General features: G+C 35.2%; 3 protein-coding genes across 4 annotated transcripts; all 3 read left to right on the forward strand.

Moving 5' to 3' along the window:
* Window positions 1-54: 54 nt before the first annotated feature.
* Window positions 55-4,131, forward strand: LOC108805983 (transcription initiation factor TFIID subunit 5). Of its 2 annotated transcripts, none has more exons than XM_018577993.2 (18): window positions 55-298; window positions 656-737; window positions 806-884; window positions 961-1,058; window positions 1,142-1,198; window positions 1,315-1,402; window positions 1,507-1,616; window positions 1,698-1,781; window positions 1,863-2,017; window positions 2,149-2,259; window positions 2,338-2,407; window positions 2,495-2,531; window positions 2,649-2,774; window positions 2,848-2,924; window positions 3,000-3,116; window positions 3,180-3,541; window positions 3,622-3,694; window positions 3,896-4,131. In XM_018577993.2, exons 1-18 carry the CDS (start codon window positions 165-167, stop codon window positions 3,950-3,952), a joined length of 1,917 nt encoding a protein of 638 aa, XP_018433495.2. In that variant the 5' UTR covers window positions 55-164; the 3' UTR covers window positions 3,953-4,131. The 2 variants fall into 2 exon arrangements, with proteins under 2 accessions (XP_018433495.2, XP_056845750.1); XM_056989770.1 differs by having other exon boundaries at window positions 206-298; window positions 656-703.
* A 3,041-nt stretch (window positions 4,132-7,172) lies between these two features.
* Window positions 7,173-8,251, forward strand: LOC108807336 (zinc finger protein 3). Its single transcript, XM_018579610.2, has one exon. It carries the CDS (start codon window positions 7,391-7,393, stop codon window positions 8,135-8,137), a length of 747 nt encoding a protein of 248 aa, XP_018435112.1. The 5' UTR covers window positions 7,173-7,390; the 3' UTR covers window positions 8,138-8,251.
* Window positions 8,252-11,982: 3,731 nt separating this feature from the next.
* LOC108809872 (deSI-like protein At4g17486) lies at window positions 11,983-13,202 on the forward strand. The gene is made up of 3 exons (XM_018582008.2): window positions 11,983-12,357; window positions 12,460-12,747; window positions 12,865-13,202. Exons 1-3 carry the CDS (start codon window positions 12,216-12,218, stop codon window positions 13,083-13,085), a joined length of 651 nt encoding a protein of 216 aa, XP_018437510.1. The 5' UTR covers window positions 11,983-12,215; the 3' UTR covers window positions 13,086-13,202.
* Window positions 13,203-13,592: the final 390 nt, after the last annotated feature.

A 13,592-nucleotide genomic window follows, 5' to 3' on the forward strand; every position in this document is an offset into this window, starting at 1 on the left:
TAGAATAAGGCCTTTGAATTAATCGAAACTGGTTGTCTCGTACCCGCGATTTGAAGGAGGGTAGATTGAGACTTGAGAGCAAAGAACTCAGTGACTGACGGAGATAGAGATAGAGATAGAGATAGAGATAGAGAGAGTTGAATCGAGACTCGAGAGGAAGAAGAATGGATCCAGAGCAAGTAGACGAGTTCGTCATGGGTTACTTGAAGAAGAAAGGCTTCAACAACGGCACCAGGTTCAGCTCCATCGATTATCACAACGATCCAGACCTCACCAAGCTCATCCGCTCCTTTTCCCAGTAATCAATCATTACCTTCCTATCGAATTATCTGTTCAATTGTAGTTTGAGAGAACATAAATTCCACTGAGTGATGATCTCTCTGATTGCTTCTTATTGGGGGAATTATCTGTTTATGCATTCATTTGCATTTTTGTCTAAAGGGTTTCGAGAATTGTTCATTTAAAGCCAATTGGTTTATTAAAGTTTGCTTTTTTTTGTTTTTGTTTTCTGATTGCTTCTTATTGGGAGAAGAAATTAGGGTTTCTTTTACTGCTCTGTTTATGCATTCATTTCCAATTTCGTCTAAAGTGTTTTGAGAATTGTTCATGTAGAGCCAATTGGTTTATTAAAGTGTGTTTTTTTTTGTTTTTACAGATCAGAGAATGATCCATCTCGGTACCGTGAGGGATACAGCAAGCTAAGGTCATGGGGTGATAACTCACTGGACCTTTATAAGGTCAGCATTGGTAGTCTTTGGTTTTGTATGAACCTTGGAAAAACTGATGAGCTGCTTTTGATTTGTAGCATGAGTTGCTCCGAGTGATATATCCAGTGTTTATTCATTGTTACATAAATCTAGTGGGGAAAGGGCACACTCAAGAAGGTACTTCTTATTATTCACAATTTGTCACTCTGAGTGTATCTTTTTTAAGCTTAGGAATACTTTACTTGTATTCCAGCGAGAGCCTTCTTTAACAGCTTCCGCAAAGATCATGAAATGGTACATCTACGGGATCTTCAGAAGCTGGAAGGCGTTCTTGCTCCATCTCATCTACAGGTTTTAAGCTGTCTTTTATGGTCATATAATGTTGATAATGGTTTTTTTTTATTAACTGTCTTACGACCTTGGTTTCTTATCAGGAGATGGAGTTTGCTCGTTCTCTTAGACAAAGCAAGTTCAACATTAAAATTTGTCAGGTAAACTTGAGTGAAAAATGACTAATAGCTATTACAGGCAAATGCTTCAAGTTTTCTAGTCTGATTAATTTAAATCCATGTCTGCAGACTTCTAATATACTTCCTGAATGTTGCAGTGTTCGTATGATCTGTTACTTCAGTATCTACATAGAACAGAATCTACTTTAATGCTTGGTATTATAAACGAGCGCATCAATTTCCAAGGTAATTGTGGTTCCTTTCTCATATATATATGCAATAGCATGAACAGATTTTTTTAAGTAGAAGACTGAATCCACTGTTGTTTAATCCTAGTTCATTTGTTGCAGTCTACTCAGGACAGCCTAACTCCGCATCTGATGACATAGAGTCTGTCACCATTTCTGGGAGTTTTCATGAGACAGCTGATCACGTCAATCAAAAAGAAATACATTGGGGAGTACGTTTTTTTCTTTCCTTTAGCTTCTTTCGCTCTTTTTCGGTAAAACATTATATTTACAAAGTCATTTTTCTTTCATAGTTGCTTGAAGATCGCCTCCAAAAGACGGGAGGTCTACTCTCTGATTCCGAGAAGGGACAAGGAGAAAGTAAAGCTGATAGTAAGGTGATAAGTAGCTTTCAACTTAGTTCAGTAATTTGTAAATTAAGAAACCTATATTCACTCGTCGATTGCTTTTATGTTCAGAAAAGATCCAGCGAAATTGGAAAGCAAGGCTCTTCCGTAAAGAAGTTAAAGAAGGACAAAGCAGGAAATGCAACAGCAAAAGTTGCACGTCAGGAGACCAGCATGGCCTTGTCGACGACACCACGTGTGAAACCGGAACTTGCCATGCCAGTAATGTAAATCCCTTACTCAATTTAGGTATATATGCTATGGATGATGCGGTATAGATTAAAGGAGAATACATAAAGTAGCTGTCAAACACTTAATCTCCTCTATGTTTTCTCCATCTCTATTTTTCCTGTGTCAGGTCTACGGATGTAGAGGAATCCATCCTTGAAGACCTGAGAAACCGTGTGCAGCTGAGTAGTCTCGCAATGCCATCTGTCAGCTTTTATACATTTGTTAACACTCATAACGGGTAATGTCCTCTGTCTCCTCATAATGTTTTTATTACTTATTTTCAACGTGTTGCTCACTCATCTATCGTCCTCTCCAGGTTAAACAGTTCATCTATATCTCATGATGGATCTCTGGTTGCTGGTGGGTTCTCAGATTCATCAATAAAGGTATCTTATTCTTGAATGGTTGTATTATGTTTCCTTTTCTTCTTATCTTACTCTCCAAAACGTCTAAGTGACTATTATGTTGTTCAGGTCTGGGACATGGCGAAGATAGGACAAGCTGGCAGTTGTATGTGTTTTCGATGAACATATAATCATTTGTAAAGAACGTATTGTTTTGTTAATTTTTCATGATTCTTGTTTGGTGTTTCCATGATAAGATAGACTCTGAGCTGTCTTGTTCCAGGTGCTTTGCAGGATGAAAATGGGGGAAGAAACTATACACTATTACTGGGTCACTCAGGGCCAGTTTACTCTGCCACTTTCAGTCCTCCCGGAGACTATGTTTTATCTTCTTCAGCAGATACAACAAGTATGCATCTGTCCACCACTCGCTCAATAGTTAGAATTGTTCTTAGTTACCAACCCTGTAATCGTAAGTGCAGTAAGGCTGTGGAGCACAAAACTAAACGCCAATCTCGTCTGCTACAAGGGTCATAATCACACCGTATGGGATGCTCAGGTAGAAATGTTCAAGTTTGTCTTTACATAAATTTGAATGTATGATGAACAGACAATGACATTTTTCATGTTGCAGTTTAGCCCTTTCGGGCATTACTTCGCAAGCTTTTCTCATGATCGTACTGCCCGGATATGGACAATGGACCGAATACATCCTCTGCGGATGATGGCAGGTCATCTATCTGATGTTGATGTGAGTGTCTCTCATCTTTTGTTGCAGGTCATCTATCTGATGTTAAATGCATTTTGGTTTCAGTGTGTTCAGTGGCATCCCAATTGCAACTACATTGCAACCGGTTCCAGTGATAAGACGGTTAGACTATGGGATGTCCAAACAGGGGAATGTGTCAGGATCTTCGTTGGACACAGGAGCATGGTTTTGTCATTGGCGATGTCACCAGATGGGAGATATATGGCTTCTGGTGACGAAGATGGAACCATAATGATGTGGGAACTCTCAACAGCTCGCTGCATCACACCTCTCATTGGCCATAATTCATGTGTCTGGACTCTCTCTTACAGTGGAGAGGGCTCTCTTCTGGCTTCTGGATCTGCGGACTGCACAGTGAAACTGTGGGACGTCTCCTCAAGTACCAAATTGACAAAGGCCGAGGAAAAGTGAGTATTATTGCTCTCTGAAAATAGTATATACTATGTTTTGTTAAAAAAAAATGATTATATCATTTGTTGTTTTTCAGAAACGGCAACTCAAACAGACTGCGATCACTCAGAACTTTCCCCACAAAGTCCACACCTGTTCACGCCCTCCGAGTAAGCCAATCCTCTGTGATTATTTCATCTCTGGATTCTGTGCTAATTTTATATCATCTTGTGCTTGTGAATAAATTTACTCACACCTAAAATTATCCAAATAATTGAACCGTTACTTCCTTAGCATCACAAAGCTCGGTGATCAGAGACATATTCTATAACTCATGTTTCTTTTGTATGTGTTTTACATTGGTGATGCAGTTTTCTCGGAGAAATCTCTTGTTTGCTGCAGGACCGACCTCTAAACCCGCAAGCTGATGGAGGCAAATGGTATCATCTGCTTTTACATTCTTACAAGCTTTGTGTAGATCAGTAGAAGAAATCAGGTGTAGAATAGTCCTCTAGATACTATCAATATCTTTGGATTTGAATGATTATTGGTTTCTGAAATATTGTACCGGTTAAACGCAATCAGAACATACGTGAGATTTTCTCTATACCTACTTTAAATATTAAGAACTGGTGGAAAATGTATATTCATTTTTGAAAGACATTTACCAAAAAAATTTTGGAAGAAGACAGAAAATCTACCAAAGGTAGATTTGATTGATAGACAATTGTATACTTTTTGGAATTATATGTTTGGGATGTGTTTTTATTTTCTCTTACATCATCTCTTCTCTCCCATGCATTTCTCACGTTAAACTTTTTTTTTCAGAAACAGATGAAACTGACGTGATGCCTATCTAATCCTCTCTTTTTCTTTTTGCCATATTCTTAATAGTAGTGTACATAAAAGTATAACGTGGAAAGTTATACATGACATTCAGGAAAGTTTAAGAAAATTAAGAAGATATGCGTCAACATCTGTTTAAAGTAAGATCAATTGTTCTGTATCTGCTGATCATGATTGATGTAGATTATATCATATGATATTACGTGGAATGTTAGTATACTCGTTGGGCAAACAATAATATACACACGTTACTTGCCCCAATCCAATTTTGATATCATTTTATTGATGATTCAAAGCAAACTATATATAACTAAGAAATAACCCCACCAAGCATGCAATATAACTATGCGAGAAGTCTGGGGTTAGGCATCACCCAATGCAGTTTACGTGTAATATGGTAATAAACAACCCAGCTATTTTTGGTATTAGTTAAAAATTGGTTAAATATGAGCCTAAAAAAAAAAAATAGTTCGTTGCCAAAAAAAAAAAAAAAAAGTTAAAAAAAATAGTTTAAACTCAATCAAAATAGAGCTGGACGAGTTTAGTCAAAAAAAAAAAATAGAGCTGGATAAAAAATTCGAATCCGATCCGAAAATAGTACTGAACTTAAACAAAAATTGGTTAAATATCCGAATGGATTCAAAATTTTGGTATCTAAAAAATCAAAACCGAATTCAAACCAGTGGCGGACGCAGGTAATAACATACGGGGTCACGTGACCCCGTCTAATTTTTATTTTTCCTTTAGTAACTGGTATTAGCTAAAGAAATGCTCTTCAACCATAATGAAACAAAAGTCATGTGCCCCCATCACAATTTGATCCTGCCTCCGCCCCTGATTCGAACTGAACCAAATATTTTGAATATATCTGAAATATATTTATATACTTAAATATTAACTATTTTTAGATTTATATAAAAAAATATCCAAAATATATAAGATATTTTTAATTTTCTAAAATTAAATATCTAAAATAGCTAAACAATATTTAAAACATCAAAAATATTGAAACTTGTATTGATTATTTATCCAAATATTTAAATCAAGAAAATTTATATTTTAATTTTAGATATTTGGTATATCTTATTCAGATTTATATGTAATATATTGTTTTGTTTTTAGATTTTGAGAAAAATTGGAGTATATGTGAATTTATTTTTTTAAATAATTTAAACGGGGTAACTGAATCTGCAAAGATCCGAATCCGCAGAGATCTGAACCGAACCCAAACCAAAATTTTTAAATACTCGAATAGAAACTGAAATCTTTAACACCGAAAATCCAAAACCCGAATAAATCAGAACTGAATCCAATGGATACCCGATGGCCTATCTCTAAATCAAATAGTGTGGTGATTCTTCGAAATATTTTTGGTTATGTAATACTAAATACGTTTTCACCGGGAACTAACCGGATAGGGAAGATTACACTTCTATAAGAAGCATACAATAGAACTATAGGCAAAATTAATGAATATGAAAACAAATTAGCTACTAGCGATTGAAAACTCTGAACCAGTTTTTCTCATTTATGTGTCGGCCATTTGTAACGTTGGACCTACCAATTAGGTCGCAATGAGCACACGACAAATACACAATCTAACCATTAGATCTTTAGATTTCACCACAAGCTAAAGTATATAATCTTAAACTTAATTCCCTTTGGTAAATAAATTTTAAGCTAAGCTTTGGAAATGTTAAATAGCATCTTAAGATTATTAGAAACCATATTATGCATCCAACCAAAGATGTCAATAAAGAAAAAAAAAAGCCTTTACTCAGTGCTCAAGTGGGTTTGATCTTGCTGACGTGCCTTCCAAAAGAGAAGTTCCTATTGGTGGAATAAAGCTACTTTTGTCATATGCAACCCTAGTTGTATTTCATGATGAAATTAAGTGGGAACATTTGTATTGACTAATCTAATCTACTAAACTCTTTAGATGATAAAGGAGAAGAAGAGCGTGGAAGTTTCAAAGTATCTTTTACTTTAACATTAGACAAAAAGAAAAGGTTGATCTCTCTCATAAAGACAAGCTATTGACAAACTATTCTTTTGGTCATTGCATATGTAAGTGTGCTACTAAAATATTTAATTTGAGTGCCTAGATCATTGCATATGTAAGTTCTCAACTAAAGTATCCATGGCATACACTTGCTTGATTAAACCCGAGCCACGGTTAATTCGTTGTAATTAGTTTGATCCACGTTTGGTGTAATAGAGTACAAAAAAAGATGAAGGAAAGGCCCACAAGAGAAGCAAGAGGAGACAGAAATGACCACTTACCTCGTGGAGTTTACATAAAGTAGACATAAATAGACCTGAAATAAATTTAGATGGTCCATTTCTTCTTCTCTTTTAACGTATCCTTTTCGATTTATATTGTCATTTTCCTCTCCTGTCATTTCATCAGATGTACTAGTTTCGTAACTGTTTTGTGAACTGCTTCGTTTTCACATTTGTCGTTTCTAATCCTTTAAAACTCATTCTATATAAATTATATACTCCCATGAATAATTAGATAGCAAATTCTGCACATACTCAATTATTATGGCTTGAGGGTTTACCAATTTACCATATTCAACCTTATTGATCATCATAGCAAGGGTTAAAGGGATTGTTCTACCCTTACATGAATGTATGGATTATGTTACAGGAGGAAGCAGCCAAAAATGGAAAGGGTCCTATCATATAACGCACATATATATATATATATATATAGCGTAGATGGTGGAGTCCCAATAAGCTAGCTTTTAAGTATTTTGTGACAAGGGTGTGACAGTAAACCAAACCTACCTATCGCTCTCATCCTCATAGTACTTTGGTCCACTACTTATTATTACAAAAAAAACCTAAAAAAATATAGTGTAGGGTCTTGTTTTCTTTGTCTATTCCTTTCTAGTACCACCTACTCCTGCTCTTATTTACAAAGCTTCTTTCATAGCTATTAATAATAGAAAGAGAGTTAGAGATATAGAGAAGAAATCATCACTTACAAAAATATTGTTCCCTCTTCAGCTCACATGGACACTTCGAGGGACAAACAACTTCCTTCAGATACCTCTTGCATAGCTTCCTCATCTACAGCTTTTCCATGTCAAGATTCTCTAAACAAGAGCCCAGAACAGAGTTTCAAAGATGAAGAAGCAGACGCTAACGATTCTAGTCAAGAACTCAATCTCATCGACTGCATAGATAGCCAGAGTTATAACGGATCGACTACATCCACGGAACAAAAGCTTTTCTCATGCAACTACTGTCAAAGAACTTTCTATAGCTCACAAGCACTTGGTGGTCACCAAAACGCACACAAGAGAGAGAGGACGTTGGCAAAAAGAGGGCAACGTATGGCAGCATCAGCCTCAGCTTTTGGACATCCTTACGGTTTCTCTCCAGTTCCTTTCCATGGACAATACAACAACAGGTCTTTGGGGATTCAAGCGCATTCGATGAGCCACAAGCTAAGTTCGTATAACATGTTCGGTGGTCACTACGGTCATGTCAACTGGTCAAGACAACCTCTTGACCAACAACCAGCTATAGGTAAACTTTCTTCAATGGATAATTTTCATCATCATCAGCATCAGCATCACATGATGATGATGATGGATTCTTCAGTAAATTCACGGTCCAATGACATGGCTAGATCATCAAGCAACATAGGAAGGATTCTAGTAGGGTCGCCGCCTCTTGAACAATGGCAAGGAGGAGTACTGTTAAGCACTAATCAGGAAGAGCAACAAAAGCTAGACTTATCACTTAAGCTCTAAGATTACTTCTTCTTGATTCTTGCATTTAGTATCTTTTATTATGTTTTCATGTGATTGTTATCAATTTGTACTCTTATGTGTATACTTCTGTTCTAATGTACATATTTTCACACATCTACTTAGTTTGAGATTTGTCGACTATACACACATAAATGGATTTCAGGTAAACACCCAACAAATGTGTAAACCATTTATAATTCCTAGAAAAGGAAAAGAAATGTGAATAGATAAAGTATAAAAAGAGAAGATACTGATATCTATGGGAAGATTTGGTTTCATAGTCACAAGAAAAATGAAATAGTATTATAATGTCAAAGTTGGTTTACCCAAAAGTTAGAACAATCATTCTATTTATTTAAAAGCTGCTAACATGACACTCCCACAGAACAAAACAGATAGTATAATAAAAAGAAGACAGTTGCTGAGTAGGATGATTGTGACACTAAAAGCAAAGAGTACTGCATAAGAAAATTGAAACAAAATATTACGAGCTAGGTTCTAAGTATAAACAATAAAGCATCCAATGCTTCTCTTTCTTAGACCCGAAATTGGTGTATACTATGACAACGAGTGGCCTTTTTGGCCCTCGAGGATAACAATACTCGATCTCAGTAACACTGACACACACACACATCCACACACCTATGTACTTAGTCACTTACTGCTACATAATAGGTGAAACAATGCAAAAGTAAGCGGCTAGTTAAAAGTGAAAAGAACTATAAAACTTGTAAGAAGTGCTTCTTTTATAAGTTTATACTTCTTTAACACCTTTATGAATGTCTATTGCTCCTTAAATGAAAAGCAAAATAAAGAAACGCATCAAAAGGTTGGATTATTATTATTGTATTTGAATTTGCATTTGCAAAAAAAAATTATTATTGTATTTGCAAAAATAATAATATGAATAACTAGCATTTGACCAAAAAAAAAAGAATAACAACTACCATTATATCAGCAAGCAGGGATGGCCTTTTCAGGATGTTACAAAGTATAACGGGCATATGAGATTGTTAGAAAGCCATCGCTTTTATTCTATATGTTATACAAAGGAGAAAAAACGACACATATGTTGCTTTCATCACCAAAGACTTCACGTGTTATATTCTCAAAGTGGTTGAAGATAATTGAATGTAATGCAACAAGCCTTTAGCGGATAAAAGATGTTCGGAATGAACCAAAAGTCATACAGTTCCATGAATAAATCCAAGTAGAAGTAGAACGCGGGTGAATATCAAACATCCAAAATATGTAATGGAACAAGCCTCTTAATCAGAGCCATCTTTATCTTCTTGTATATTATCGTTTGGCCCTAAAGTACTTTTCATAAAATCTCCCTCACACTTGCCTGTATACATTGCAGACATAATTAAACTCTCGGATTTGACTGATCAGATCAATTGGCTACATGAAAGAAGCACGCACCAGCAAAACCATAACAGCAAGGGAAGTTCGCCGGTAAAGGCGGGGGATCAGCATATCCAGACATTTTAGTGAAATGAATCTCCAGGGGTTGAGCCACAAGGCCCACAAACGGCCCGTAAGTGAAGATGGGTAACCGGAAAACGAAGCTTTTGAAGGCCTGCCTAGTCAGGAGGACATGGTCACATGGTATGGCCTATGTATTCCTAAATTACTAGACTCCAAATTGGAAAACTTTATAAATATCTATACGTATTAGAGCACCATTAACGTGAGTTTCTACTAAGAATCTTTCAAAAATAAAAATATAAAAAGAATAGAAAGAAAGAACAAAAACAAAATAGATAAGTATACGTCTTTTCATATTAAAAATGTCTAAATCCCGAGAGACCAAAATAACGTTTATCTTTCTAAGCATCAAGTCATTTGTGTATTTAATCTTTTTTTCTGTTTTTGAAAAAAACATTTTCAAGTCTCTCAACAACGTACGTAGATGCTCTAAAAATGAGCACAATATGTGGAATATAATTAAATATGACACTAGTGAAACTAAAACATATTGTGAAACCAAAGCCACCGAGCGCGCGCGCACTATAAGAACATATTAGCAAAGAAAAGTATTCAAATACACGAGAACTGTAAAATATGCTTTTTGTAATAAAAGACAACTAGTCACATGTTATTTAGTTGTTCCTATGCTACTTGGCTAGAAGTTGTTGTGCCTGGCTTTAGAGGAACATCAATTTGTACTAGTGTCCAAGATTAACCTCCTATGATGCTATCTGGCTCAATGATGAATTCACTTGGCGATGAATATATGAATCTTTCCTATATGGATTTGTCAGGAAAACTGGAAATTCGAAAATGAGTTTCATATCATCAGTGGTCCACAGAACATCACATCACAAGACTTGATCGAACAAGCTAGGGAAGATATAATACTAAAAGTGACCAGCCTGCCCATTACGTGGTTTAATTTCTTTTCTTTTCCTTCCATATGATAATGGATTTTAAGGATTAGTCTATAGTATTTCCTTTTCGCTTATTACCAAACAAGCTAGTCAATTAAAGGACTCTGATTATTGTGTCAATCATAACCAACAACAAACATGCTTGTAAATTATGATAAGCGTTAGCACGGTAATTGACAAAATAACCACTAGAATATAGTACTACTGAATTAGTACTATAATCGTGATGAGCTGTTGACTATAATAATAATGTACACAAGCCTTCAAAGTCGTTCTATACAAATGGCCATGCCTAATTAATTGTCGAACTCATTAAATGGATATATGACATCTTTAGAATTCAGTGGAAAAAATACTTGGACGAATGATTATGTACCAAATTAATATAAATTCCGAGTCTAATGTTTAATATTTATTCCACTAGCTTTCTTTTACCCTAATTATTTTGTGTGTTTTAGGTAGAAAAATAATTCTTTGCTTAGTAGCTAATACTTTTTCAACGAATATTCGAGTATATACTAAACAATTTACAAAAGACAGCTACTTCGTCTGTGGGCAGACCATTAATATATATTGTGTGTCAAGTTCCCCAATAGCAAGTATATTTTAGAATAAGGTTTTGGATGATTGTTTTACACGAAATTACATACAAGCTCTTATAATTTCATATCTTTAGTGAAAGTATTGAACAAAAATATCTTAAGCTCAAATTCAAAATAATCTAATTGACAAGATTTGCGGATCCGTGAATCACTCTTTGCTATAAAGTTCTTGAAACAAGATTAGACATTAAAAAAGTGAAAGAGGGGTTCATTCAAGTAACATATGGTCCAATACAATTAAAATATGATATCCAGTCACTTGGTTAATCTTCTTTTTTACAACTAATTGGGTTAATCCTTTTGATACTGGTTTTATATAGGTGTAGTTTATAACAATTTAATAGGAAAATGTGTTTTATCCAATTAAATACAGATCAGTTTTGGTAGTTTAATCAGTTTGAACTTTTTTAAGCGGTCAGCGTAATTATGTTGTTAACTTCACGCCCCAACAGCTAGCCATCGGTTGCTTAAAACGTACACAATGAAGACATTGCTCGTGGGTTTGTCGAATTCTTTCTAAACCTTTTCACTTTAGGGACGTTTTAGAAAAATGGGATGTTTTGTGATATAGTTTTATAATATATTTTTTCTTCAAAATATCACTAAATTGCAAAGAGTATCTGTAATGCCTATTCAATCAACTAGAATTTGGTTTCTATGTATTTTCCAAATTAATCTAAAACTATATGCATACTTTATAGATTTATATTATATTCTAAATGTATAGACAGTCGATTTTTACTATTTGTACGACTAATTAAGAGTTAGTGTTTACTTCTTTTAGCAACTCTTCTCAGCTCTCAAGTAACTACTCGTTGGTGTCGTGGACTTGAAAACATCAATTGGATAATATTGGGGGCAAAATATAAAGAAATGTTAAATTCTAGGGACTACAAAATCTGTGCCCTAAACAAAAAGATGACAGAAAGCAGAAAAGAATGTAGCCTTTAAGAAAGAAGGAAACATCAGAAGCTTTTCTCTAACATTTACATAAGAAGAATAACATTCTTTCTCTCAATTTGTTTCTTTCTTCTTTAAAACCTTCGAAGCTTGAGGGTTCTTTCTTTGGTCGGTTTAAGAGAGATGTTGTGTAGAATGGTGGTGGTGAATGGCCGGAAGAAGAAAGCCGGTTTGGTTCCGGTTTACCTGAATGTATACGATCTCACTCCCATCAATGGCTACGCTTACTGGTTAGGACTCGGGGTCTACCACTCTGGTGTTGAAGGTATAGCGTTTCTCTCTGCCTTTGTTTGTTTAGGGTTTCCTTTTCAGTAGTTTCCAAATTTGGAAACTTTTTGACCTAACTTGGATCAGTTATTTTGGTTAGTTCATGGGGTTGAATACGGTTTTGGAGCTCACGAGAATTCAACAACGGGGATCTTCGAGGTAGAACCGAAGCAATGTCCAGGTTTCACATTCAGGAAGTCTATTTTGATTGGAAGAACAGATTTGAATCCTGATAAAGTCTGTACCTTTATGGAGAAACTTGCAGAAGGGTATAGTGGAAACACTTACCATCTCATTACAAAGAACTGTAATCACTTCTGCAATGATGTTTGTGTTCAGCTGACCAGAAGATCTATCCCTAGTTGGGTTAACCGTCTTGCTCGCTTCGGTAAGAAACTACCAAAACAGAACACTGACTCTGTTTTTTTTACTCTGTTTTAGTAAAACAGAACATTGACTCTGTTTTAGTAAAAGCTTATGACGTTTATGTTTGTGTTTGCTTCAGGTTTGTTCTGCAACTGTGTTCTGCCGGCAGAGCTGAATGAGACAAAGGTGAGGCAGGTTAGATCAAAAGAAGAAAAGATTCAGGAAGTGAAGAAACTTAAGAGCAGATCAAGTAGGTTTCCACCTAGCTCTTCTCTTTCTTCATCAGGTTCTTTAAACCGAAGCAGAAGAGGTGCAAGGAGAAGACAATGTCTTCCTCCAACACCACCTGTGATGGCTTAGCTCTAGTGTTAATAAAGATCCCAAGAAGTTATGTTTGTTTGAACAATCATTTTTCTTGATGATAATATGCTGGGTATAATATCTTCACAATACTTTAGAAAGGTTACACATCTTCAAGAGATCGTTTAAACAAAAAGAAATTATACAAAATTAATTATAAAGAAAATATTACACTACAAGGCAATGTGTCAAAACGGGTCTACTCACTACTTGGAAGGAAATGATAACAAAGGAGTTTTATGGATTTTGTAAACAAGCCTTTCTTTCAGCATGAGTTTTAGTTTGACTTTTTTTTCTCTTCAGATTTAGTCCAAAACAGGGGGATAATTCCAAGTTGTTACTTCATAGTAAAAAGTGGTTGAAATTGGTTTGAATTATTACTGAAATGAGAGAAATGTTCTTCTCTAAACAATAAGCAAAGTTGATGCATATAATTCTATTTAGTCTTGATATATCTGATCCATCTGTTTAAAACAATTTATCACTTTATCAGTGTTTTGTTTTTTC

Source organism: Raphanus sativus, chromosome 6 (assembly GCF_000801105.2).
Source record: "Raphanus sativus cultivar WK10039 chromosome 6, ASM80110v3, whole genome shotgun sequence".
NCBI lineage: Eukaryota > Viridiplantae > Streptophyta > Magnoliopsida > Brassicales > Brassicaceae > Raphanus > Raphanus sativus.